We start from the raw sequence: 26,039 nt of genomic DNA on the forward strand, positions 1-26,039 counted from the left end.
TATGTGCTCAACAAATCTTCAGGATACATACTGTCACATTAAAATGAACAGGCAATCCAGAAGATATCTACACTTCTGGCTAGAAGCCAGTCATTACCAATTCATAGCTCTGCCTTTTGGTTTCAGCACAGCCCCCAGGGTGATCACCAAGTGCATGACAGTAGTGACAGCCTACTTGAGGCTCAAGTATTCTGGATGTTTCTATATCTGGATGACTGGCTCATTACTGTTCGACCAGATATCATCTGATTCTAGCCCTACATTATGTACTCCAATTGTGCTCTCACCTGGAAATTTCTTTCAACCACAACACATCTTATAGAGAGCCAACACACTTTTTGGTATTTGTAGGTGCAGTCACTCAAACAGCATCTCTCTCTAGGCCCAAGGTTCAATCTATTCAGTTTCAAGTCAAAAGGATCATTCAAAATTATTTTCTGTCAGCTGGACTCATCCTCTAAGCTTTGGGATCCATGTCTGCGGCAATCATTCTGGTACTGTTGGCAAGATACCATATGAGAACTCTTCAGTGGACATGCTCAACTCAGTTCATCATCAACCATTGTCCAGTTCGATCAAAATAACTCAAGCTTGCAAAAATGATCTCCTATGGTGGATAAACTCCAAAGTACTAGAAAATCGTCCTTTTCTTCTACCTCAGCCCAAAGCCATGGTGACTACAGATGCCTCCCAGATCGGATAGGGGTGCACTTCTTGGGAAGGACAGTCCAAAGCACGTGGTCCCCCGAAGAGGCCAGCACTCTAAATACATAACTGTCCTGGAGATGATAGCTATCCTCCTAGTGTTGCAGGCCTTTGAAGACACTCTCCCTGCCGGGACAGTTGTGATTTTAACAGACAATATATCAGTAGTGTGGTATATCAACAAACAAGGGGGAACCAATTTTACTACCCCCTTTGTCAAGAATCTATGAGAATTTGGCAATGGGCAATCTCATCCAATTGATTTCTGATAGCACCATACATTCTGTGGAAAACCAACATGACTGCAGACAAGTTGAGCAGATGTATTCTAATGCCTCACGAATGGTCACTCAACATGAAGGTGGCAGAGAAGATATTCCATTGATGGGGCCAACTGTGCTTTGACCTCTTAACTTCTCCTCTCAACAACTGCAGCAGGTTCTTTGTCCTCATCTTCCCACCAGAGGAGTCACCGAGAGATGCTCTACTTCACGACTGGCTTGCCAGTCTCCTTTATGCCTAGCCCCCATTATCCCTAATCGCCGGATTTCTTCAGAAAGCATCTCATTTGAAGAGCAGAGTAATCCTCGTTGCACTTTATTGGCTTTGCCAAACTGGATTTCCCTTTCTTTGGTCTCATCTTCTTTGCCCTGTATGGACTCTGGATCCAAATCTAGACCTTCTGTCTCACCCAACAAACATGATTCACCCAGACATTCCAGGCCTAATGCTGACATTATGGTTTCTCCAGTTCCGCTGATCGCTAGACAGCCCAGGCTCTCTTCCTCTGTCTGTCACATTGTTTTTATCATCCCACAAAGCTTCCACTAGGAGACTTTACAAAAGCAAATATAAAAGATTTGTCATTTGGGTGCAACAAAAAGAACTGGATCCCCTTTCAGCTCCTATTACTAAAGTTCTGAAATTTTTAGCTTCAGTTTTCAATGACAGAGCTAGCACTTCTACTGTTGTAGTACAGTTAGATGCCATTTCCAATTTTCATGCAGGAGTTAACTCATTTCTGACATCCTTCAAACTTTGTGGAGCCTTTCTAAGAGGATGTTTTCTTCATAGACTTCCAATTAAAGATCCCACAGCTGTTTGGGATTTAAATATAGTTTTACAAGCTTTAACCCACTCTCCATTTGAACCTTCAGCTATAACTGAGCTAAAATTTCTAACCAGGAAAAAAACATCATTTTAGTAGCTATTACCTCTGCCAGATGAGTTCCAGAATTACAGGCCTTGTCTTCTAATTCTCCTTATTTGACCTTTCATAAGGATAGAGTATCCTTACCAACCAATACTTCCTTTATGCCTAAGATGGTGCCAGAATCTTCTTAAATAAAGGAGAGTATATGTTACACCTATTGGATTTTCACAGGCAATTACGGTTTTACTTACATAGAAGCAAACATTTTAGAAAATAAGAACAAGTGTTTATTTCTTTTTCAGATTCAACCGGGAAAAAGCCGAAAGACACAGACAGACAGACAGGTCTCTAAAGTAACTTTAGCCAAATGGTTGACTGATTGTATTACCTTTGTTTATAATAAATTGGGTATGCCTTTACCTAAACCACTATAAGCACATTCCACCAGCTCTATGGCAACTTCACCTTTTTTGTCTAGATCTTCACTGGCTGATATTTGTGATGCCACAACTTGGGCTAATACTCATACCTGTATTGCTCATTACAAATTGTATCTGGTATCTAGGGGAAGAGCAGCCTTTGGCTCATGGTACCCACAAATATCCTTCCTTAGAGTCCCCCTGTGGTTTGGGTAGCTGGGGATTCTGTCCCAAGAGTTAAGGAACAAATGAAAATTGACAACATCAGATGTACTCACCATAATGTTCACTCTTTGATGTCCATTTTCATTCTTCCTCAACATCCCACTGATAGACCCCCTCCATATTTTCTTTTGGAAGGTTCAAAGATGCCAAAGGAACCTTTGTTCCTTTGTTTGAGTCCCAGATTTTATTTTATCCTATTATTTTACTTTTCTACATTGATCTACAGATGCAAGGGGCAGCAAGCAAGATATGAGTTATGCTAGGGACTAGGGCATTATGGGAATGGGTGGAGTTCAAGATCTTCAGTTATCTTCGAGCTGGTGTCATATCTGAAGATTGGATCTGAACCCAAGAGCTGAGGAAGAATGAAAATGGACAATACAGATGGAACGTTATGGTGAGTACATAACTTCTTTTTTCACACTTGAGATGTGCACCAATAATTACAGTTCTACCTACACAAAACTAAAGCCCTTAGGAAAAAAAAAAAAAACAATTGTTTGTCTCCTTCCAAGGTTTCCAAAATTAATTTGTCTAGATGGATATCGGATTGTATAATCTTTGTATATTCTTCCAGCATTCATCCATTGCCATGTAGACCCAAAGTTCTTTCTGCGAGGTCGGTTTTTACATCTGCCACCTTCTTCAGAAATTTTTCAGAGGATGAAATTTTTGGGGGGCTGGTACATGGTCTACCTTATATACCTTTGCTGAGTATTATCAGCTGGATATGATTTCAAGGACAGGGCTAATTTAGAACCACTATCAAGGGTCACCTGTCACAATGCCACCCAAGTACTAAGTAGCTAGTAATTCTGACCTGGAAGTCAGATCAGACCGACGAGATGAGTAGGATATGGTCATCATGTAGTTACCATAATGCTGGATCCTTACAACCTCGTCCATCTGACATGACATCCCTCCCTCCATTCCCCTTTCTGATAATAACTCCAGGGGACCTAAAGGGACTAACACGACTTCATGGGTTTATAATCCCTGTATCATTGGGCAGCAAACTAAGTCTGAAGCAGCTTCATCTGTAGGTGCATTAATGGTAAGAAGAGATTAAAAGAGGTCAAGACTAGAGCAATAGTATTGCTGGCTCAAATCAGACAAGAGGCTTGAGGACCCACAAGTCTTACTAGATGGACAAGAATGATAGGATCCAGTGTTATGCTAAGTGCATAACTACCACTTTTTCTAACATAGCAAAAGAATAAGCAATATCCTACAATGCTTTGAATCTATTGATAATGACACCTCCTATTCTGACCCAATAGACACTGCCAAAATCCTTGCAAACAAATTTAGGGCCAGCTTTTCCTGAGTCTTCTACTCAAAGTCCTGAAATACCTAAATCATTTACTTCCCTATTATCTCTAAAGATCATTTACTGAAAATGATAACCAAGACCAAAATTTACTTCCTCCAAGAGACATAACAGTATACCTCGTTGCTTAATTAATAGTGTTAAATATGGCCTTGAAGACCTATTCCTTAAACTGTTTAACATAAGTTTAGCTGTTAGATTCACCCATGATGAGTAGCGCAGTGCCATGGTAATGCCCCTCCTTAAATTTGGCCTTACAACTGGCCCACATAATTACAGACTTGTTAGTCTTACAAGCCTCATCTCCAAAGTCATGAAAGTATTACAACTGATCTCATAAACTACAGTATCAAAAATCTTATTAGACTTGAGACTAACAGTTTGGCTTTGTGAAGGGTAGATCCGGTCTATTGTATCTGGCAAATTTCTTCAGAATGGTTATGAAGGCTGCATGGTGGCTGTGCAGCACACAATATATATATTGAATTGGATAAGGCCTTTGGCACTATTCCCAATGCTGACATCACACAGAACAGATATTTCCAATTGCAGTTGCCTCATCAGTAAGCATGATAGTGGCAGGCAGCATGTCTCAGGCCTCAATGCTACGACCTCTCCTTTTTGGCCTTTATATCTCAGAACTCTAATCAGAAAGCCAAGACCTCTGGCTAACAAAGTTAAGATCTGATACCGTCAATTTTCTGTCAGTCCTCAACTAATGGGTTCGGATCCAATCCCTCAGATCTTGCAAAAGCTTGTGGCAACTTTGAACTCTTGACTCTCCCTTATTCACAAAGCAACAACCCCAATTACCTCCAATCTCATTTGCCACTTGACAGCAAAAGACGTGGTAACTGAATACTCTCGAGCTGTTGTTATGTTTATTTTTTTTTTTTAGTCAAAAAGCTTCATTTTCTTTATCTGAACTTTTACAGCTGTTAGAACTTCTATCCCTTATCTATCATTTACTAGTTAAATACTTTTTTCACTGACTTTTTGTACGTCTTCGTACCCTTAATACTATTGACAGTATTCCTAGTCCACTTTCTACAAAATAAAAGTAATATATAGATACAATCGTTGGCAATTTCCTTTTTCTTTTTGTTGTTGTTGTTAAAAAAGTTTTCTCTAGTGCTTTAATTATCACTGAACCTTAATTCTGTTTATAGTGCTTTTAATGACTACCTTAATGTTTTACTGTTTGTGTAATAGCTGAGAAAGAGAAAAAACATGCAGGGTTTAAGAAGTGACTTAAATGTGAGCATAAAATTCCATTCTTGGACACCCACACATTCTGTGTGTACTTCTTAGAACCCTAAATTTACAGGAGGACTGTGCCATGTGTCACAGATTTCATCCAAGTGTTCTTACAGAGAAAGAACAAACTCATTCTTAAAGGCATGCAGCCTACCTCTTTTGAGGAGGCTTTATTTGATTCAGTACAGGACCTCAGAGCCCTTGAATCCAAGTTGCCTGGCACCATCTTGATTGGATCCGAGGATTATCTTATCGTCATATCCAAAGTTTGCTTTGAAATATTTGATCCGGTTGGATCGGGAGAGCTTTCTCAGCTGAGACTACCCTGTCAGATCCAAGATGTTAAGAGAGTCAACTCCGAAGCTTTGGGAACCGTCTCTGCACCTTGGGGCCTCAGCAAGGGTTAGTTCAGCTCCAACTTATGCCTTGGGAGGGCTGTCTTCAGAGCAGAGTGGGACCAGGATCCAGAAGCTCTCTTTCTAAGATCTGGGATCCTATCCCTCTCTGGGATGGTCTGCCTTGAAGGTTATGGAGGTGGCCTTGTCTACATCTGTGACACGGACTGTTCCTCCCCACTCAGATCCTCAGCCTGTTACCTTTTTGTCTCTGCACTTGAAGTGTCACCTTTCTTCTCCACAAGGGCAGCTGGTACTGAAATCCAGGGATTCCCAGCAGAGTATCCTCATTTCTTCTGATACCTCCTCAGAACATCTCACTGGGGAGGTCCCTAGGAAGAAAATGTGCAAGAGGAAGCACTTAAGATTCCTCAGAATCTGTCACAGAAGATACAGATTTTGATGAAGGTGAAGGGTCCACATGGTTACCTCCTGATGATGATGTCTCATTTGGAGATATCCTAGAAATCCTAAAACAGAGAGGTGGCTGGAAGTCCAGCAATCCTTCTTCTGAGGAATCTGTACTCCTGGAGGCCCATCTACCTCCTGGGTGACTCCGCCCACCAACTAGCTCATTGAGTTGATCTCTTGGCAGGCATGGAAGGATCCCGACACCACTGAGCCAATACCTCGGAGACCTGACAAAATTATGATAGCACCAGAAGACAAGCAACTTTGGGCTAAAGGGGTGCCTGTTGATGCCATGATCATGGTGGCAGTCACTAAGAAGGAATTAGCTGAGGAGAGTTCCATTGTTCATCCACCCAACAAGGAGTCTCACGTGATGGACAGGTTTGGGAAGTGTTTCTATGCTTCAGTGGCCTTTGCCTTAAGGTCACTGAACTATCTGGTAGATTTCATCAGGTTACAGAGGGACCTTATTAAGGAACTTTCAGATACCCTCTCCCAATCTGTTACTGAATAAGTACAAGCATTTGTCACTTCTCGTTTGGCTACCCTACAATCGATATCCGATTCCTCCATGAGCCTCATTTCTCATGTAGCAGAAGGAAAGACAAGGGCAGCAGGTTCAGGTGTTTCCATAAGGAGACATGCCTGGATGCACTTATGTGATTTTGCAGACCCCTTTTAAGTCTTTGTTCATCAATGCTCCCTTTGATAGCACTTCTTTCTTTGGCTCCAAAATAAAAGAAATGTTATCCAGGTGTGAGAAGGATGGAAAGACCCTGTCTGCAGTGGATGTATGTTTTTCTACCCCTCGAAGATCCTTTCCAAGGAATCGATGAGGTGGAGGAAAAATGTGGTTCAAAAAGTCCCAAGGGCCTTTCCAGGACTTATGTGGAGGAGGTTCCACCAGGGGCTGAGGAGGGAAGTTACAATGGTAGAATAAGGCCACTCAGCAGAGGTGGCACACAAAACCAAGGGTCCAGAGACTCTTTCTTTGGCAGACCCTTTCAGTGCTCCTGAAAGGAGGCCTGATTGTCCCCTTCTGGAGGCAACTGGGAGTAATTTTTCCCCTGAACCAAAGAACCTGGCTAGAGATAACAGATAATTGGGTGCAGAGGATCATTTCTAGAGGTTATATTATACCCTTTTCCCTTCCTCCTCCTCATTCAAGAAGAATCCTTGATGTTCCACCCAATCAGAAGGAACAAGTGGCAATTCAAATGCAAAAGCTGCTAGAAAAAAAATTCATCCAAGAATTCCCCCAGACCAGATGGAATCTGGAACTTACTCAAGATTCTTTTTAGTGCTAAAGAAAAAAGGGGACTGAAGACCAGGTTTGGATCTCAACAATTTAAACAAGTCCATTGAAAAATCCAGTTTAGAGTTCTGCCCTTTGGTCTCATCACAGCCCCCAGGATATTCACCAAGTGTATGGCAGTAGTAGCAGCTCACTTGAAACTGCAGGGATTCCAGGTGTTTCCATATCTAGACGACTGGTTCATTTCCATCCCAACCAGGCAGCTGATAATGACAAAAGCAAAAGTTATCCTGACATGTGCCCTTCTAGATATAACCATAAGCTATGAAAAATCTCATTTAGACCCAACTCAAAACATATAGTTTATAGAAGCACTTCTCAATACAAAATTGACCATAGCCTCACTTCCCTTACCAAGAGTTCAGATGATAAAACAAGTAAAAAAGATAGTTCGCAGTACCAAGATTGCAGCCCACTTGGTTCTTCAGGCTCTGGGATCAATGGCTGCAGTGATAACACTAGTATAATTTGGCAAGATTTTATATGAGAATTCTTCAATGGATCCTTGCCTCACAATGGTCAATACTTCATCCTCCTATACCAACTCCGATACGAATCACCAACATATGCAATAGAGATCTCAAGTGGTGGAGTCAGTCATACCAAGTTCTACAAGGCTATTTGTTTATTCCCCTTCAAGCCAAGGCCATAGTGACTATGGATGCTTCCCAGCTAGGGTGGGGGAGGGGCATTATCTGGGAAAGACAGTCCAAGGCACACGGTCCCCCAAGGAGGGCAATTTGCATATCAATGTTCTAGAGATTATAGCAGTGCTTTTAGTGTTGCAAACCTTCCAAGATGTTCTCCCCTTAGGGACAATTGTAGTGCGAACAGACAATATGGCAGTAGTTTGAGTAGTTTGGTACATCAACAAACACGGAGGGACCAAATCCTACCTCTTGTGTCAATAAGCTCTCAGAATGTGGCAATGGGTGATCTCATCCAGCTGTTTTCTCATAGCAATGCACATTTTGGGGAAATCCAATTTGATAGCAGACAAACTGAGCAGGTACATTCTTTTACCCCACGAATGGTCCCTCAACAAGAATGTGATGGAAATGATTTTCCATCAGTGGGGCCAGCCTTGCTGTGATCTTTTCACTTCTCCCCTAAACAACAAATGCTATTTTGCCCTAATCCCCCCTCAGGAGGAATCACCGAGGGATGCTGTACTTTATGATTGGCCCGGTCTACTTTATGAATCCCTTTGATTCCCAAAGTCCTACAGAAAGCTATTATGTTGAAGAGCAAAGTCATCCTCATTGCACCTTACTGGTCTTGACAGATTTGGCTCCCCTTCCTTTGGCCTCACTTGCTTCACTAACCTTGGATTCTAGATCCAATTTCAGACCTTCTGTCTCAACTGACAGGAGTGAGTCATCCAGATATAACAAACCTCAAGGTGTCAGCTTGGTTTCTGCAATTCTGTTGATAGCCAGCCAACCTATGCTTTCTTCTTCTGTCTGAAAAATAATGTTATTTTCCCTTAAACCTTCTACAAGGAAACTATATGCTAGCAAGTGGAAAATTCATCCACTGGGCTGTTCAGAAACATATTGACCATTTTTTTGCCCTATACATACTATTCTGGAATTCTTAACCTTTCTTTTTAATGAAGAAGCTAGTTCATCTTCAGTTAAGGTTTAGCTATCAGCAATTTCTAATTTTCATATCAGATTTAATAGTTCTTCACTTGCTTCTCATAAGCTTTGCAAGGCTTATTTTAAGAGGCACACTGTTATTAAGACCTCTTTAAAGATTCTACCCCTCCGTGGGATCTAAATATGGTACTGCAAGCCCTAATACACCCCACTTTTGAACCTGCAGATAAATGTGGTCTTAAATATCTTTCTTGGAAAAATCTTATTTATTCTTAGTGGCCATTACTTCAGCTAGACGAATATAAGGATAGAGTTACACTATGAACCAGTACAGCCCTCCTTCCTAAGGTGGTGTCTGCTTGTAACATCAACCAGTCTATTAATTTACCAGTATTTTCCTGAATATACAAACAAAGGAGAATACTTACTTCATTTGCTAGATGTTCACAGACAATTACATTTTTATTTACATAGAACAAAAGAAATCAGAACTTTTGATCAATTATTTGTCTCTTCTGCAGATGTAAAGATGGGTAATCCAGTACCCAAAGTAACTTTAGCCAGGTGGCTTACTGACTGCATCTAATTTATTTACAACAGATTGGGTATCACTCTACCAAGACAATTGCAAGCTCACTCAACCAGATCCATGGCAACTTCTTTACTTTTCCAAACATGACATATGTGCAGCAGCAACTTGGGCTTCTCCCCATACATTCATTACTCATTACAAATTGGATTTGGTCTCCAGAGGTACAGCATCATTTGGCTCAGTGGTGCTCAAAAATATTCTTCCTTGAGTCCACCCTGGAGCTAAGGTAGCTGGGGACTCTGTTCCATTAGTTGAGGATTGAATGAAAATTGACAACATCAGATAAAGAAGTTATGTACTCACCATAATGTTCCACCTGTGTTGTCCATTTTCATTCTTCCTCAACTACCCTCCCACCAACCCCTATTCTTATGCAATTTCTGGATGAGTGAGTGATTAGAGAGTTATACTACTCACCATGTAATTGAACTCCAGATATAGTCTCTGCTTTGATATATATATATATATATATATATATATATATATATATATATATATATATATATATATATATATATACACACATATACATGTATGGGTCTACTTGACATCACCAAAATTTCACATTACCGAAATTGAACTCTCCGTGACCACAATACTGAAAGTGCACTACATCAAAACCTCACTCCACCAAAACTTACAACAATGAACAATGATCACCACTTCCAACACCTTGGACAACAACAGTTTTTTTTTCTATAAAGAATTACCAGCTGAGGATGTTACACAGCTCTCGGAGCTTCTGAATGGAGATCGCGGTACAGTGAGGACTTGGAAATTTACCCTTGGTATTTATAATTTGTGGGGGGTGTTGGCGTCCCTGCAAAAACGTCCATAAAGGTTCATTTTTGAGTTTCAAATTGTGTAGTTTCGGAGTAGTGAATTTCGGAAGAATAAGGTTTCAATGTAGTGCAGTTTCAGTATTGTGATCTTGGCGAGTTCAGTTTCGGAAATTTGAAATTTTGTTGATGTCAAGTAGACCGATATACATTTATCTATATTTTTGTACAGATGCATTTCTTTCTTTCTTTTATAATCAGCAAACAAGATCTGTGGTAATTGGGGTTGGTGCATTGTGGGTAAGGGAGAAGCTCGAGATTTCAAAGTTGCCATGAGCTTTTGCAGTGGTCGAGTAGGATCTGAGGGATCGGATCCAAACCCATTAGTTGAGGAAGAAACAAAATAGGGAACACACATGGAACTTTATGGTTAGTACATAACTTCATTTTTTGCAGACAACTGCAAACAGGGTGTTGTTGCTAAGTTACCCTCTGACACCCAAACCCCCCAGAATTAACTCTCTGTAGTAAATGTTTGGTGTACTAAAATTGGGATAAAAAGTGTACTATCATCACTTTCAGTAGACAGTGTCTCCTCTCATTATACTGTATAGACAACACTCCACTAAAAAATGAAAATTGTAGTGAAGGATCTAGGAACTCAAGTTAATAACCACCTCATTTTTGATCATTATTTGATAATGGTTGTCAGGAAATCCTTTTATCTAGGACAACTTGCCAAAGGAATATCTTTAAAGTCTAAAGAAGTAACCATGCACAAATACTCAGCAATGATCAGACTAATTATTGAGTACAATGCCTCTTTGGGATGCATCTCACTAAACGGGTCTATATTAGAAGCACGAAAAGACAAAACCGCAAACGCTTACATGAGCGAAAATGCCGGGAATCGAAAGGGTGTTTATGGGGTTGTGGTACAGTGAGGAGTGGGATATTTGCCCTTTTCTCAGTGTAGTGCAATCTTGGAGTTGGAATATATAGTTAACGGGGGAGGCACAGCCCCCCCCACAATACCAAGTTCGATTACCGGCATTTTTGTTCATGTGAGCGTTCGCGGTTTTGTCTTTTTGTGCTTCTGATATAGACCCTCACTAAACATAGCAGAAATCACATTAGAATAAAGGAGAGAGGATCTTGCATTCCTTAGACATACATAGACAGCTCAGATTTTATTTCAGTAAAAGTAAATGTGTCAGAAAATCTGACCAGCATTTTGTATCTTTCTAGGACAAGAACTTGGACCCTTCTGTTTCTAAGCAAACTATTTCTAACTGGATTTCTAAACATATTTCCTTTTGTTATTCATGGCAAACAACTCCGAACTCAGTTAAAGTGCATTCCACTAGAGCTGCAGCCTCTTCTGGAGCTTTCTTCAATGGTATGGATTCTAGATCTATCTCTGAAGCAGATGTTTGGTCTTCTGTTCACACTTTCACTAAATATTACAAGACTGATGCATTCCCTAGGACTAGAGTGGAGTTTGCAAAGCCCATCGTTCAGCTCAGCCTTCCTCCTTCCTATCTTTTTAGACAGTTTGTGTAATATCCCATCAGTTAGTAATACTGCAACAGTGATCTATGGAAGGCTATAGTATAGTTGTGCAATAGTTTATTATAACACTAGATGTTTGACTGATCATCGTTGCAGTATTACATCTCTCCCTTCTTTCCTCCTTTTCTTTTTGATCAGCCAAGGTGGATTCGTGTTTTTATCTCCTCTTCTTTTTGACTTGTACATTTGTAAATAGTTGCCTCTACTTCTGTTTCAATTCCTTGGTCTGGGAAAAGAAAGCCCTGAGGTAATTCACACCTGTACATCCCTTATGTACATTGCCTCCTTTGGAATGAGAGCATATGTCAGATGTACAGCACAAAAGGAGGGCACCTGGCAGGTAATTCACACCTGTACATCTTTTACGTACATTGCCTCCTTTGGAATGAGAGTATATGTCAGATGTAGAGCACAAAAGGAGGGCACCCTGGCTGGGATATCCTCTGCAGCATATCCCATCAGTTTGTAATACTGTAGTAATGATCAGTTGGACATCTTTTGTTATGGTAAGTTTTTACACAACTGTTCTCAAGCAAGATGCTTTTTACCAACTGGTAAGCTACTGAACTGTTAATGACCATGCTTAAAGGCTTGTATGGCTTATACATGTATTGTGATTCTGTGAATGAATATCTGCCATAAGTTTATGACAACAATAGTTTCAGATAATCACAGTCTTGTATATTGTGATTCAGTGAGTTAAGACCTGAACTAGATAATGTGAGTATAAAGCTGAAAACAGACAAAAAGAAGGCACGGGGCAGAGGAGGAAGAGAAACTTCCCATGTTACCTTAGTTTCACCTTTTTTCCCTTTATTTTTCCTTTCTGCTTTTGGTAACCATTAAATTTCCCTCTCGCTTTGCTGCTCCATACAGTCCATTCATTCCTCAGGAGATAACAACCAAGCAGCACAGAATGAAGACATTACCAATCTGAGGCAAGCAGTTTTGTAACTTTATGGTTCTAAACTCTCCATTCATGCCTGTAACTGCCCCATGATTCAGAGTGCAACAGTTGCTCTTCTAGTAATGTAACCCCTAAAAAATGCCCCCTCCCCGACATCAGTGTTGCAGTTGAATCTTTGGTCTCTTCCAGGGATTCTAGAGCAGAAATGTGTCCCTCCCATCCTCCTGAAAAGAGATGAGACAGCAAGGTTGTGTTCCTTACATCAAGTCAGCTCCAGCAGCCACCCAAGCTGATCTCAGACTTGAGTCACCAGGGTCATAATCAGGGATTTATCCCACTGCACCAGAGGAGTTGGCTTTATATTCACATTCTATGTGGTGGTCCATTGTTTTATTTTACTGTAGCAGTGTCTATGCTGCCCCTTCTGGATATGGTGGAGGGGCTGTTAAGCTAGCCATGATAGCTTAAGAAGAATAAAAGAAGATGATAATGAAAGCAATAATTCCAGGTAGCTTAAGATGTCACTTTAGTACTTAATGGAATGTAGAGTGGTCTGAGTTACTGCATCAAATATACTTTTTCTGTAGGGCCTGCAATTCGATGTGCCATTGTTCTAGAAGAGATCAGCCGAAATCCAATTCGTATCCTTAAGGGAGGCTATGAAGTGTTTTCTGCTTACTACCCTTTCTTCAGAACGCAGACCATAATGTATACTCCACTGGTAAGGAAATGTTGTTTGAGATTTGTAAACTTTAATTAAAACTGAAAGTTTGATCCTCAAAGAGCAAAACACCACTTTCTAGCTATCATATTATGAAGGACATAATCTAGATAACAAATTATTCTAAAATAGCTAGTACAGACTGTGCCAGCGGAATAGAGGAATAAAACCGAGTACAACCCAGATGACATGAGTTCAACCCAGATGACATGAGTTCAGTTAGCTACTCAGATGCTTGGCAGTGCAATTAGGGAAGCTGGGTGTGCATAAACCAGGGAAGGATGCTGGTCATGGCTTACTATCACTGCTGCTCCGCTGACATGGCCTTGTCTGGAGGGTGGTTGTGTGTGAGAATGCGGGGAGCTCAATCAAGGAGGACAAAGACATGATTACCCAAGCTTGTTGATAGTAGTCCTTGTTCACATAAGAGCAGACAGAGGAGCATAGGCAGTCCTTGCAGTGATGCAAGTGTTCTAATCAGCATCAGACAAATGGTTAGGTAAGGCCATAGGAAATGCTATCATTTGTTGAAATGCTGCTGAAGGCACAAGCAGCTGTTATGGCTGTCTACATGATGACTTGCCCAGGTGATTGTTGTCCTGATGTGATACTTGGTATATCCTCATATAGGGTGACATATGGGCTTGGTCTGATAAGGGAGAGATCGATGATCAGTAGGAACAGGGACAAAAAATAAATAGCCTGCCTTACTGTGTGGTAATCAAACAGCTGCAGTCATCATGAAAGGAACAAACAGGTATCCAAATCCCTATTCAGCTGGTTGATGCAAGTTCAGACATGCCCTGCAAGCTGTATTTCCATCTGGGTACACCCGTCTGGCTTACCTTCTTTAACAGACCCACCAGCAGATCCAGCAGGGATGTTGGAATAGTCACAGTGCAGCATCATACTTGGTGGCTGCTGGGATTTGTGTATGCTAGACCTGCAACCCTTCCCTGTTGGCCAGCAAACACGTTGCTGTGCCTGCTACACTGAGCCCAGAATAGATGAGCACTTGTACACACCCACCGTGACTGCCACTTTGGTGGGCTTATGTTTCTGTCCATATGGAATGAACTTCTAGGGTCTTCTTACAAAATGAATGTGCTGGCATCAGCTGCTCACTGCCATCCCTCACCAACTGTCTTCATTGCTGCCCAAAATGCTTCATAAGCCCAGATCTTCTGGGCTGCAATCAGACTTCCATCCCTGTTCACCATGGGAGTCAGCATCTGAAGAGGATCAATCAGTATAAACTTGAGATTTATAAATGTGGAATCAGAAGGACATGATCCCTAGATAAATGTGTATGTGTTCTACTGTTTTCAAGTGCTAACTATATCTCTTTATGACTGCACTAAGCTTATGTACACCATTAGGAGCAACAAACAGAAGATGAATATTGCAAATAGATGAATGAACATTATGGATTATAACATCTTTAACTACTGAAACACATACTCTGTGTTGAAGTGAGAAAGGTGGAAAATGTTACAAACACTGTAGTCTGCAAGTCAGTAAGATTAAATGGAGTTTACATACAAATGCGTAAACATGACATGAGGTTCAAGAAGGTAATGGCTTGTTAAGTGCCCCTGCAAGTGCATTTAGTCCAGCTGCTGCTGTTTACACCACTGACAGAACTGTTCAATCAAGTTTCTTCACATTAACAAGCTGTGCTTTCACTGCTTGCATGCATGGAAAAACAGCCAAGTACATGTAAATGCACAAGAGAGCACAGCTTTAACAGGCAGCCTTTTGTAAAGAATACATACTACTTCTGAGACTATGTCTTATCACTAAAAAGATCATGTAATTGTCTTGAGTCCCCAATGAACAGCTAATCTAAGCACCTTGACACACACAAAAAGCCCAAAAATTGGCAAAGTATAGTGCACAGACTTTAAAACAAGTACATTATTTTTTCAGAACATTTTTCAGTCACATTCAATAGGAATTTTTTTTTGTATATTTAACAGCTTTTGGTGCTGCAGTAGCATTGTCGCCTCACAGTAAGACGTTGTCCTGTTCGATTCTCAGCTAATGCGTCTTCTGTGTGGAGACATGCGTGAATGGGCGTGCCTTCGTTGAAGATTGTGCGTCAGGGCTGGCAACTCGGCACGTAAAAATCTACTGCCAATCATTAGCGGACCGGAGTTCCACTGTGGTGACCCCTAACCGGGAAAAGCCGAAAGACACAACAACAACAGCTTTTGCATAACTCAGCAGATATTTATTAAACATTTTACTTCCTGGTTTGTTACACCTCTCTGCTCATAGACAGCAGTCTTGTTCTGTAGGGAGAACAGACTTCAACAGGACTATAGCGAAAACTTCCTTAAGCATCAACATTTGGGAGCACAGCCATAGGCCAGGCCTTTACTAGCATCACTTTCAACTCTGCACTGCTGAATGCTTACTTAGTATATTTATCTTGTAGAAGCACATTGACCACATCTTCTTGGGAAGTTTTCCAGACGGTCAACTTCAGGATACCACAATACTTTATTTTACTGCAAAGGAAGCATTTTATTTGCTGTAAAGTATTGTTTAAATTAAATCAGTTACTTAGTAAACATATTTCAAGTCCTCTTTAAACAGCTTAAGAATGAAACAGCGTACAGACATTTTTCACATTTGTATGTAGTTGTAGTTCACCTTGTTCTTCTAGTATCTTGCAAAACAAAACATTCAGGCTATGCTGTAGCAAATTAAGTTTTTTTAATAGTCAGGTTTATTTCAAATTTGTTGTGGCTTTGTATGCAGTTGTAAATTACTGGTATAATTATGTTACCAGATTAGTTACTACTCTAGACGCAAACTATAAATAATCCACTTCATCAGAGTAAGGTTTCATTAAGGAACAATGCCTAGTTAAGTCTGCCTCCCATTAATTAAAGCTACCACTGAACCTTTTTTTGCAAAGTATGATTCAGGGCTATACAAATATAAATGTTCTGTTTTACTTGTTTTATTAAGACAGATTGTCCTTTCTGGGAAATGGATAGTCTTGCTTGTCTTCTGGAGTATGCACATCTTTTTTTGTATTCTTTCATTCGGACTCTCTTTTCCTCATTAAATCATTTTGCATGCTGCTTAGTTTATTAGAGGGAATTTTATTCCTGAAGTCATATTTGAACATCTGGTTAGCTGTTGAGACTTCTGTTGTAGGACATATTGTATTTGTGTATCATTTCTGTGTGGCGAACCTCTTGTCTCTCCAGGACATTTTTAAAATTAGAATTTCTTACAGTTTCATACAATATTCCCTATCATATCTCTCAACCTCTTATAGAAAGAAATCTGGACAGAGCCATAAATAAAAGTGGGACAAAGGCCCACAGATAGGGACAATTTTTAAATATTGCTCTTGCAAACTTAGGCTGCGGTGGTGGTGCTGTTGTAGCGTTGTCGCCTCACAGTAAGACGTCCCGTTCGATTCTCAGCTAGAGCGTCTTCTGTGTGGAGACATGCGTGAATGGGCGTGCCTTCATTGAAGGTTGTGTGTCAGGGCTGGCAACTCAGCACGTAAAAATTTACTGCCAATCATTAGCGGACCGGAGTTCTGCTGTGGCGACCCCTAACCTGGAAAAGCCGAAAGACACAACAACAACAGCTCTTGCAAACTTAGGAACTTGATAGAATAACAGGTATTGCATTAACATGCATTTTCTGAAGGATATGAAATCTGAATCTCAAATTTCTGTCATTATTTTCTAACTTCAATTTCTAATGATTTACCACAAATTTGCCGGAAAACCACAATTCTGTGAAAAATAGACCAAAAATATGAGGCCAAAATCTGGACATTCTGCGAAAATATGTACAGTCAAGAGGCATGTTCCTTATATTAATCATAAACCCTCCAGTATCACATTTGTTACAGACCATACTTGAGTTAATCTTCTTTGAGATATCCTTTGACTGTCAGTTAAACTGAGTACTGCCCCAGATTGGGCCATTACAGACTTGATAGAAGTTGGTATCCCAAACATAGAGAAAATATTTTCTAAAATAGGAATCACAGCATTTACTAATGTGGATGTTTCTTCAGTTTTTGAGGTTGTAAATCTAGAATATGCATCTATCAGTACTAGCAAATACTCTTCATTAAGTGGACTGCAAAATTCATTATGTTCAGCAAGATGCTTTGGGTGCTTACAACATCTGGATGGGAACAATGACAATCTGTTTTGTCTTAGTCTGGCATATTAAACAATCACATAGAGTTTCTCTTCCATGTCACACATGCATTCTTAATTACTTTTAATTCATCTTGATTCACTACTTATATACATCACTTCTGTAAATTTTTTAATTAGTAATCTTAGCCCCTTGATTAAATAATTATTATTGTATGGCACTCTTATTTCATCTTTGCATTTCTCATATTTTGGAGAATTACAGCCACTAGATTACTTTTGTTTTTCTTGTACCATATTTCAGTCATACAGAAATGATTCATTTGTTTAAACACTGGATCTTTTTTAATCTTTGTCTCTGCATTTTTTCAAAATTAGGGCTTTCGACGCAAGCACAGTCATCTGTCATGTTTGCATAATCTTCTGCCACGTGATCATGTCCTTTCCCTTTCTCTCTTGCAGCCATAGTGTATCCTGATGCACTCTGGTATATTCTCTTTCCCTTTTTTGTAATGAACTCAATGAATAAGGCTGTAATCTCTATTTTAAGTTGGTGGTAGTCAGTTATTAATATTCCTTTTTTATCAAATTAATTTATGTGAAAATGTTTCTATTCTTGTACTGTTATTAATACTTCTTTTCCTAGTTCTAAATATCAGTATTTTTTCTGCATCTGGCAATGGCATGCTTGAAAGGCTGCCATATTCTGTTTAATACCTTGCTTTTGATTTTAAATTGCCCAAGGATTACTAAACTTGCAGGTCTCCTTAATGAAGTCTTGCAGTTGGGTTTAAGTACCTCATCATGATACTTGAAATTAAACTTTGTTTTAACTGATCAGGTAATTCCTAACATCTTTCCACTGAAACTGAGTGTCTTTTTTAAATTCATTTAATTTATTGCTTCCTGTACCAGCATACTTAGCAGAAGAGCTGAGTTACTGTGTAGTCCAGATGAACATAGTTGTCTAAACATGAGAGTTACTGTGACTACTGAGATGAATATGCTTGCCTACAACTTAGTGCAACCATTTTTACTTCAAATGCTACGCTTACAGATTGCAAACTTAATACACACACACACCTCTCTCTCTCTCTCTCTCTCTATATATATATATATATATATATATATATATATATATATATATATATATATATATATATCGGCCACAATTCTGAGCTGAGATACCAGGAGATTAGAGGCTTCTGAGCTTCCAAAAAACATAAGCTGCCTTCTCTTTTGTTTATATTATTGACTGCACTTTTTTATTGTCTGCTGCCTACTTTTATACTGTATTTATTTACTGTGTACTAAATTATACTGTTCTACTGCAATTGTCTGCTTTACTGTCCCTGTTAAATCAAATGTTATTGCTGTTTTCACTGTTTACAATGCTTTTTCATTAGTTTCACTGTTTATTAAGTATTTACTGGTATTTTTCACTGTTTTTAAGCTATCTGTTCTGCTTGTTCTGATTTTCCTGCCAAGCAGTGTTTAAATAACTGGTCTGTTAAATGTTTAAAACATTTTATAGAGCCTCCTTGCTGAATTTATGCTGTTTTAAACATTTTTCTAGTGTCTCACTGCAATTATTCTGCTATTTTAAATATTCTCTAGTGCTTCCCACTGAAACTAGGCTGCTAGTAGCTGTAGCATATTTTAGATATAGGCTTGCTGCTTCTGGAACTGTATGTAAGTGGTTTGTTTGTTCTGAGCACATTTTCCATGCCATCTTGGATTGGAGCCTATTTGATTGGGACCTGTCTGGTAAAGGGAGGCCAGGGTTTGAAATAAGCATCCTCACTGGTGCTTTTGAATCTTTTTAAAGATTTTTTTTTTTTCTTAAGTTTTTAGCTTCTGGTATTTAGGCCCTGAATTTGAGCAGGTTTCTGCTTGTTTGTACCAAGGTGAACTGAGGTGGACTATCAGCCACAACTCTGAGCTGAGCTACCAGACGACTAGAAGAGTCTGAGCTTCCAAAAAATCATAAATTGCCTGTTTTTTTTTTTTTTTTTTTTTTGCTTATTTATACTATTTACTGCACTTTTTTATTGCCTGCCACCTACATTTATACTGTATTTATTTACTGTGTACTAAACTACACTGTTGTACTGCAATTGTTTGCTTTACTGTGCCTGTTAAATCAATTTTTTCACTGTTTACAATGCTTTTTCGTTAGTTTCACTGTTTGCTAAGTATTTACTGGTATTGTTCACTGTTTTTAAGCTATGTGTTCTGCTTGTTTTGGTTTTCCTGCCAAGCCTCCTTGCTGATTTTTTGCTGTTTTAAACTTTTTTTAGTGTCTCACTGCTTTTTTTCTGCTGTTTTAAACATTCTGTAGTGTTTCCTCACTAAAACTAGGGTAGCTAGTAGCTGTAGCATAGTCCAGATAAAAGGCTTGCTGCTTCTGGAACTGTTTGTATTGGTTTGTTTGTTCTGAGCATGTTTTCCAGCCCATCTTGCATTGGAAGAGGCCTAGCTGCACTTCTTTGAGAGAATTGTGCTGATTGGGACCTGTCTGGTAAAGGTAGGCTGGTCTAGGGCTTGGAATAAGCATCCTCATTGGCCCTTCTGAATCTTTTTAAACTTTTTTTTCAAGTTTTTAGCTTCTGGTATTTAGGCTGTACATTTGAGCAGGTTTCAGCTTGTTTGTGCATTGCACAGCACCGTGCACTGCTGCTCAGTTGTGCGCCAAAGCCAGACAGTTAAATTCAACAAATTTTACCTAAAACCCAGGCAGAAATATCCATCCACTAAGCTCCTCTGTGATTGATTCTGAATAGCTACCCCCTAGTGACAACATTCTTCAACATAGCATTATGGATAGTTGGACTACCCTTGTTTCTCCTGCCAACCTTGTTTGCTTTGGTCTCTTGAGGTGGTGTAGCAATTGCCTCGTACACAGACAACTCTCTAGTAATAAAACACTCTAGTATAGAGTGCGAGAGATGTATTTACATCAAGAATCTAGAATCCATGCTCTTTCTCACTCAAAATAGTAACAGGAAGAAGGTTGTCAACTCACCTATCAGTACATATGCTCATAGTACCACTGCTCATACACATACCACTACTTATACACATAGTACTCATCAAACACGCAAATCCACAAACATGGAGGTTCTCTGGAAAAACTTACCGAAAACACCAGAGACCTCTAAAACACAGTAATGCTAAAACTAACACAGTCCCCACAGCACCCATGACACATAGCAGCACCAGTGTCTCACCCACTAAGCCAGTAAGGCGTAACACTCAAAAAACAAATTTTCTTGTCATTGGAGATTCAACAGTGAGACACACAGGTATCCCACTATCCAGACTGAACAAGAAGAAACTCAAGGTCAGCTGCCTGTCCATTGCCAGTATTCATCAGATCACACATGCACAAAGGTCTCTCAGAAACAAGTACCGCAGCTGCCTGTCCATTGCCAGTATTCATCAGATCACACATGCACAAAGGTCTCTCAGAAACAAGTACCATTATGACTGTGTCATAGTTTATGCTGGTGTGAATGAACTGAGATGTACCTCACTGGTCTATATGACGAGAGACATGGTTGAGCTCTTTGAGTATGTGACCAAGGCAGGCATGTCCCTAGCTTTGAGCAGCATACTATGCTCAGTATAAACAAAAAATGAGTTACCTTAATAATTGGCTCAGTTTTTGGTATCATTCAAAGGGGATCCGGTTCCTGTCAGCCTGGGAAGCCGTGATCGACAAATCTTGCTGCTTTGCCAGAGACGGTTTGCACCTAGCACCTCTAGGCTTTCAGCTGCTGGCAAAGGCTCTTGCCTCCCCCATAGTGCTTTTTGTAGGCAAGGTCTCAAAAACAACTTTACCAACATGAAATTAATCAAGCAGAACAAAATAAGGGTCATGCTGCTAAATGCTAGGAGTTTAAACCAATAACTGCAATCCCTGGACGCACCTCTATCACTAGAAGCTGTAGATGTCTGTGCAGTCACAGAAGCCTGGTTCAAGGCCTCAGAAAGTACCCCAGCCTTGCAAGGATACAATGCCTTCCACACCTTTAGGCCACAAAATGAATGTGTTAAAACCAAAGGAGGCAATGTTTCAATCTATATTAGAGATAAATTCACCTCCCGTCTAGTTAGACTGGACAGCTCCTTGGAGTTAATCCAGGTCCAGGTTGCAGTGGGTAAGACCCCCATTCAAGCCATAGCCATTTATAGATCCCCCTCCATGGGTCACAATGCCGGTGAAGCCTACTTGACCAAACTGGAGACAATACAAATTTTACAAAACACACTGGTTATGGGGGAATTTCAATTATCCCACCATCAACTGGAAAATCTATGCTAGCCCTAACTTGCTAGCACAAAAGTTCCTTGACTTTGTGAATTCAAATGCCCTGGAACAAAATGTCCATAACCCAGCAAGGGGAACAAACATTCTGGATCTGGTCCTCACCAACATGTTAAACCAATACATTGTTGCAGCTGTCAGACCCTCATTAGTTAAAACTGACCACAAATCAGTCACCTTTGAGCTGGCACTAACACCAGAATTTACAAAGGGTGAAATCAGACTGAAAAACTTCACCAAAGCAAACTATACCCTCCTAGGTGAAGGTATAAATGCATTCCGTGCCCAACCCCAAGATGGAAGTGGTAACTATGCCAGAGCTTACACTAAAGCCCCATACAGTCACTTGCATAAGTGTATAAACTCAGCCATACCAGAAAGAATCAAATCCACAGCCCCAAGAAAAACAAGCTGCCATAGTGGGCATCCAGCGTCAACAAACTTTACAATAAATGCAAAAGGTTGCTGTCCAAGAAAACAAAGGCAAGGCCCCAATAATGGAAGTTTACCCTCCTCAGCCTCAACAGGCAAATAATTCAACTTGCCAAATCCTCCAAGGGCTCCTTTGAGAGAGAGAAACTTAGCAAGTACGGACAAGGATAACCATAAGGCAAGGCCTTTTACAGCTATGTGTGTAACCTAAGCATGTGCAGAGCTAGTGGCCAATGGTATCACAAACACGGACCCCACAGAGATAGCAAACCTGCTAAGGGATAGGTTTGGTGAAAATTTCATTCGCTTATCCCCTCCTAACTTGGAAGAAACCTTCCCCCAAACCCAAGCCTACCCTACATATCTGAAGAGCAGGTCCTCAAAACCTTGTCTAAAGCAAAAGAAATAGCAGCTATGGGACCAGATGATATCCCAGGCTGTCTTCTAAACAGGCTAAAACATGAACTAGCATCACCACTAAGTACCCTTTTCAATCAAAGCCTAACCACAGGCTTTGTTCCTGTAGAATGAAGAACAGCAACAGTTATTACCCTCCACAAAGGTGGCCTAGCAACAGACCCAGGGAATTACAGACCCATACGCCTAAATAACCTCATCTGTAACGTGATGGAATGTATCATAATGGAACTCATAAATAAAGACATAAGTGACCTCCACACCCTGGATCCTACCCAGTTCTGCTTCGTGTACGGCAGATCCTGCCAGTTAAATCTGGTGGATTTCTTTGAAAATGTGACCAAGACCACTGACTAGGGCAAATCTGTGCACACTCAACCTGGCAAATGCTTTTGACACAATCCCACACATTCAGGCATTACCGATAAACTTAGTAAACTGAATTTAAACCCCCTTCATTGTAAAATGGGTTGCCAACTGGCTCACAAACCGGACACACACTATCAAAGTGGGTGACACCACATCGCAGACCTGTTACCAGTGGGGTGTCACAGGGGTCAGTGCAGGGCCCCCTACTGTTTGGTATATGCTTCTCAGAAATTCAGGTCAAAACTAAGGGGTTGTGTTTGACCAAGTCTGCAGACGACTGCAAACTAGGTGCAATCACTGAATCCCCAAACTATGTCAGTATATGCCAGGAGGGTCTCACGCAGACCATTGGCTGTTTTATTAGTCATGGTCTCAAACTGAATACAAAGAAATGCATCATCATTCCCTTCAGCACAAACATTGTCGATGCACACTATCAAATCAGCAATACCCTCAATACACAAAAAGTGGTAAAGGACCTGGGATCGCAAGTTGCCTGCGACCACCATGTGTCTACTGTAGTACGGAAAGCTTTCTACATAGCACACTTGATTAGTAAAGGTATCACCTCGAGAGCAAAAAAAGTTATAACCCCCCCTATACTCAGCATTTTTCCTGCCTATAATTGAGTATAACACTCCATTTGACATGTACCATACTAAGCACCTGTAGCAATTAGAGAGGCCTCAGAGGTTTCTAACAAAGAAGATCAAGGGGCTCCAGCATGCGCCTTACAAAGACTGACTAAAGTCCCTGTCACTGTACTCTGTGTCATGTAGACTTCTTAGGGGAGACTTATGCCTGGCCTACAGAGCAATGCAAGAATCAAACCTAATGAACTTGCTGCATATCCATAAATCAAATGGGAGTAAGGCTTCCAGTTCCAGGGACCTAAATATGGCCTGCAACTTAAGTAGGACATGTTGGAGGGACAGATGTATCTCCAAGTGACTGCTGCATCTTTGGAACAGGCTTTCAGTTCATGTGAAACTAAGTACCTGTATGATACTGTTCAAGAGGAACCTGGACAAATGGATGGGCACTGTAAATTCTTACCGAGGATACAGCGCACAACCCTCCTGGACATGAGCAGTCATCACTAAATGCAGTCTTGGGTACTGACAAGCATTTCTATGGTATTACATTGGAATGAAACGGCTAGGCTTAAAATGACCTCCAGCTCGATACCCTAGTAATCTCCTCAGATTTATATGTGTGTATATAGATCTACTTCATATTATCAAATTCTCACTTATCCAAAAATAACATTCAAGAGACGACATCACCGAAAACATAATTTAAAGAACACCTAGATCACCAAACATTTACTTTGGGAAACTATTCACTTGGGGCCACCATGAAAAAACAGAAAAAAAAACAAACCAAAGCAAATCAAACTCACCCAAGTGGGGGGCTTTGGCCCCACCCACCCATGTTGGACTGTGCCCCCCACATCCCTCCTAACTAAATATTACCAATGCTGAGATCGCAGTATAGTGGGGGAAAAGGCAAGGTTTATCATGGTATTCATTAAAATAAGTCTTCTGCAAAGTCATTTTGTGAATGTAATTTTGGGCTAATTGAGAATTCAGTAATATATATATTTATATACATATACATACACACACAAACATATATATATATATGTATACACACACACACATGCATGTATATGTATGAGTGTGTGTGTGTGTGTGTGTGTGTGTGTGTGTGTGTGTGTGTATATATATATATATATATATATATATATATATATATATATATGTATATATATTTATATTTATGTGTGTGTGTATGTAAATATATATATATTTATATGTGTGTGTGTATCTACTGTATATCTATCTATCTATCTATATATATATATATATATATATATATATATATATATATTTATATGTGTGTGTGTGTGTGTGTGTATACATTTATATATATATATATATATATATATATATATATCTCAAGCCTATATCTTGTCACTGAATTCACAGATCACTGAATTTCAGAAACCCAACTCCGGATTAGCGAAAGTGCTTTTCAAAGAAAATGCACTTTTCCGAGCCACGCTTAGTCAAAGAACAAATGGCATTTCCAGCATTATGTGAAAGAAAAGTTATGGTTTTGTTTTGTATTATTTATAGTAGAACATATGCAGCAGTTGGATCATCTTGATATGGATCCCGATACAGTGCAGATAAGGAAATATACCCTTTACCCCATTTTTGTGCGATCTTGGAGTTGGTATATATAAGTAGCAGAGGGTGTGGGGTGTGCGGGGGGGGGGCTTGCCCGCCTGCAAAAATGTGTTTTACGTAGTTTTGATCATTTTTTTGATGGGTTTGACTGGTTTTGATTTTCAGAGAAGTGCAATTCGGAAAAGTACGTTTTCACTGATGTGCAAGTTTGCTAATCCAGAGTCGGGTTTCTGAAATTCGGTTATCTGTGAATTCAGTGACTAGAAGTAGACCCATATATATATATATATATATATATATATATATATATATATATATGTATATATATATATATATATATATATATATATATATATATATATATATATATATATATATATATATATATATATATGTATAATATATATATATATATATATATATATGTATGTATGGGTTTACTATTTTATTGGAAAAGTGCCTGTGCTTGACTGGCATGTGGTCAAAAGGCACTTTTCCAATGGGCAGAATGCTGAACCAGAAAACATTAACTACACTACAGTGAATGGGTAATGCAGGTCAATTATCTGAGTTCGGCATTGTGAATGGAGATTTCAGTTCAGTGAGGAACAGGGAATTAACCCATTTCTTCACTGTAATATGATCTTGGAGTTGGTTTATATAATGTGCTACATAGCATGGGTGACTGACATCACCTCCTGCTATGTCAAATGCATCCAACTACGGGTGTTGATGTATTCAGTTTCGACCTGGCTGCCTTTTCAATGGTATG

At 39.8% G+C, this 26,039-nt stretch overlaps 1 protein-coding gene across 8 annotated transcripts in view; it reads left to right on the top strand.

Moving 5' to 3' along the window:
- Window positions 1-26,039, top strand: part of STYXL1 (serine/threonine/tyrosine interacting like 1) — a 1,008,156-nt gene that overhangs the window by 781,748 nt on the left and 200,369 nt on the right. For all 8 annotated transcript variants that reach the window (XM_044053876.1, XM_044053881.1, XM_044053880.1 and 5 more), the window contains one exon: window positions 13,249-13,382. In XM_044053876.1, the coding sequence (XP_043909811.1) occupies window positions 13,249-13,382 (134 nt within the window). The remainder of the gene's footprint in view (window positions 1-13,248; window positions 13,383-26,039) is intronic.

This window comes from Protopterus annectens, chromosome 13.part0 (genome assembly GCF_019279795.1).
Source record: "Protopterus annectens isolate FY-2018-M chromosome 13.part0, PAN1.0, whole genome shotgun sequence".
NCBI classification, from domain to species: Eukaryota; Metazoa; Chordata; order Ceratodontiformes; family Protopteridae; genus Protopterus; species Protopterus annectens.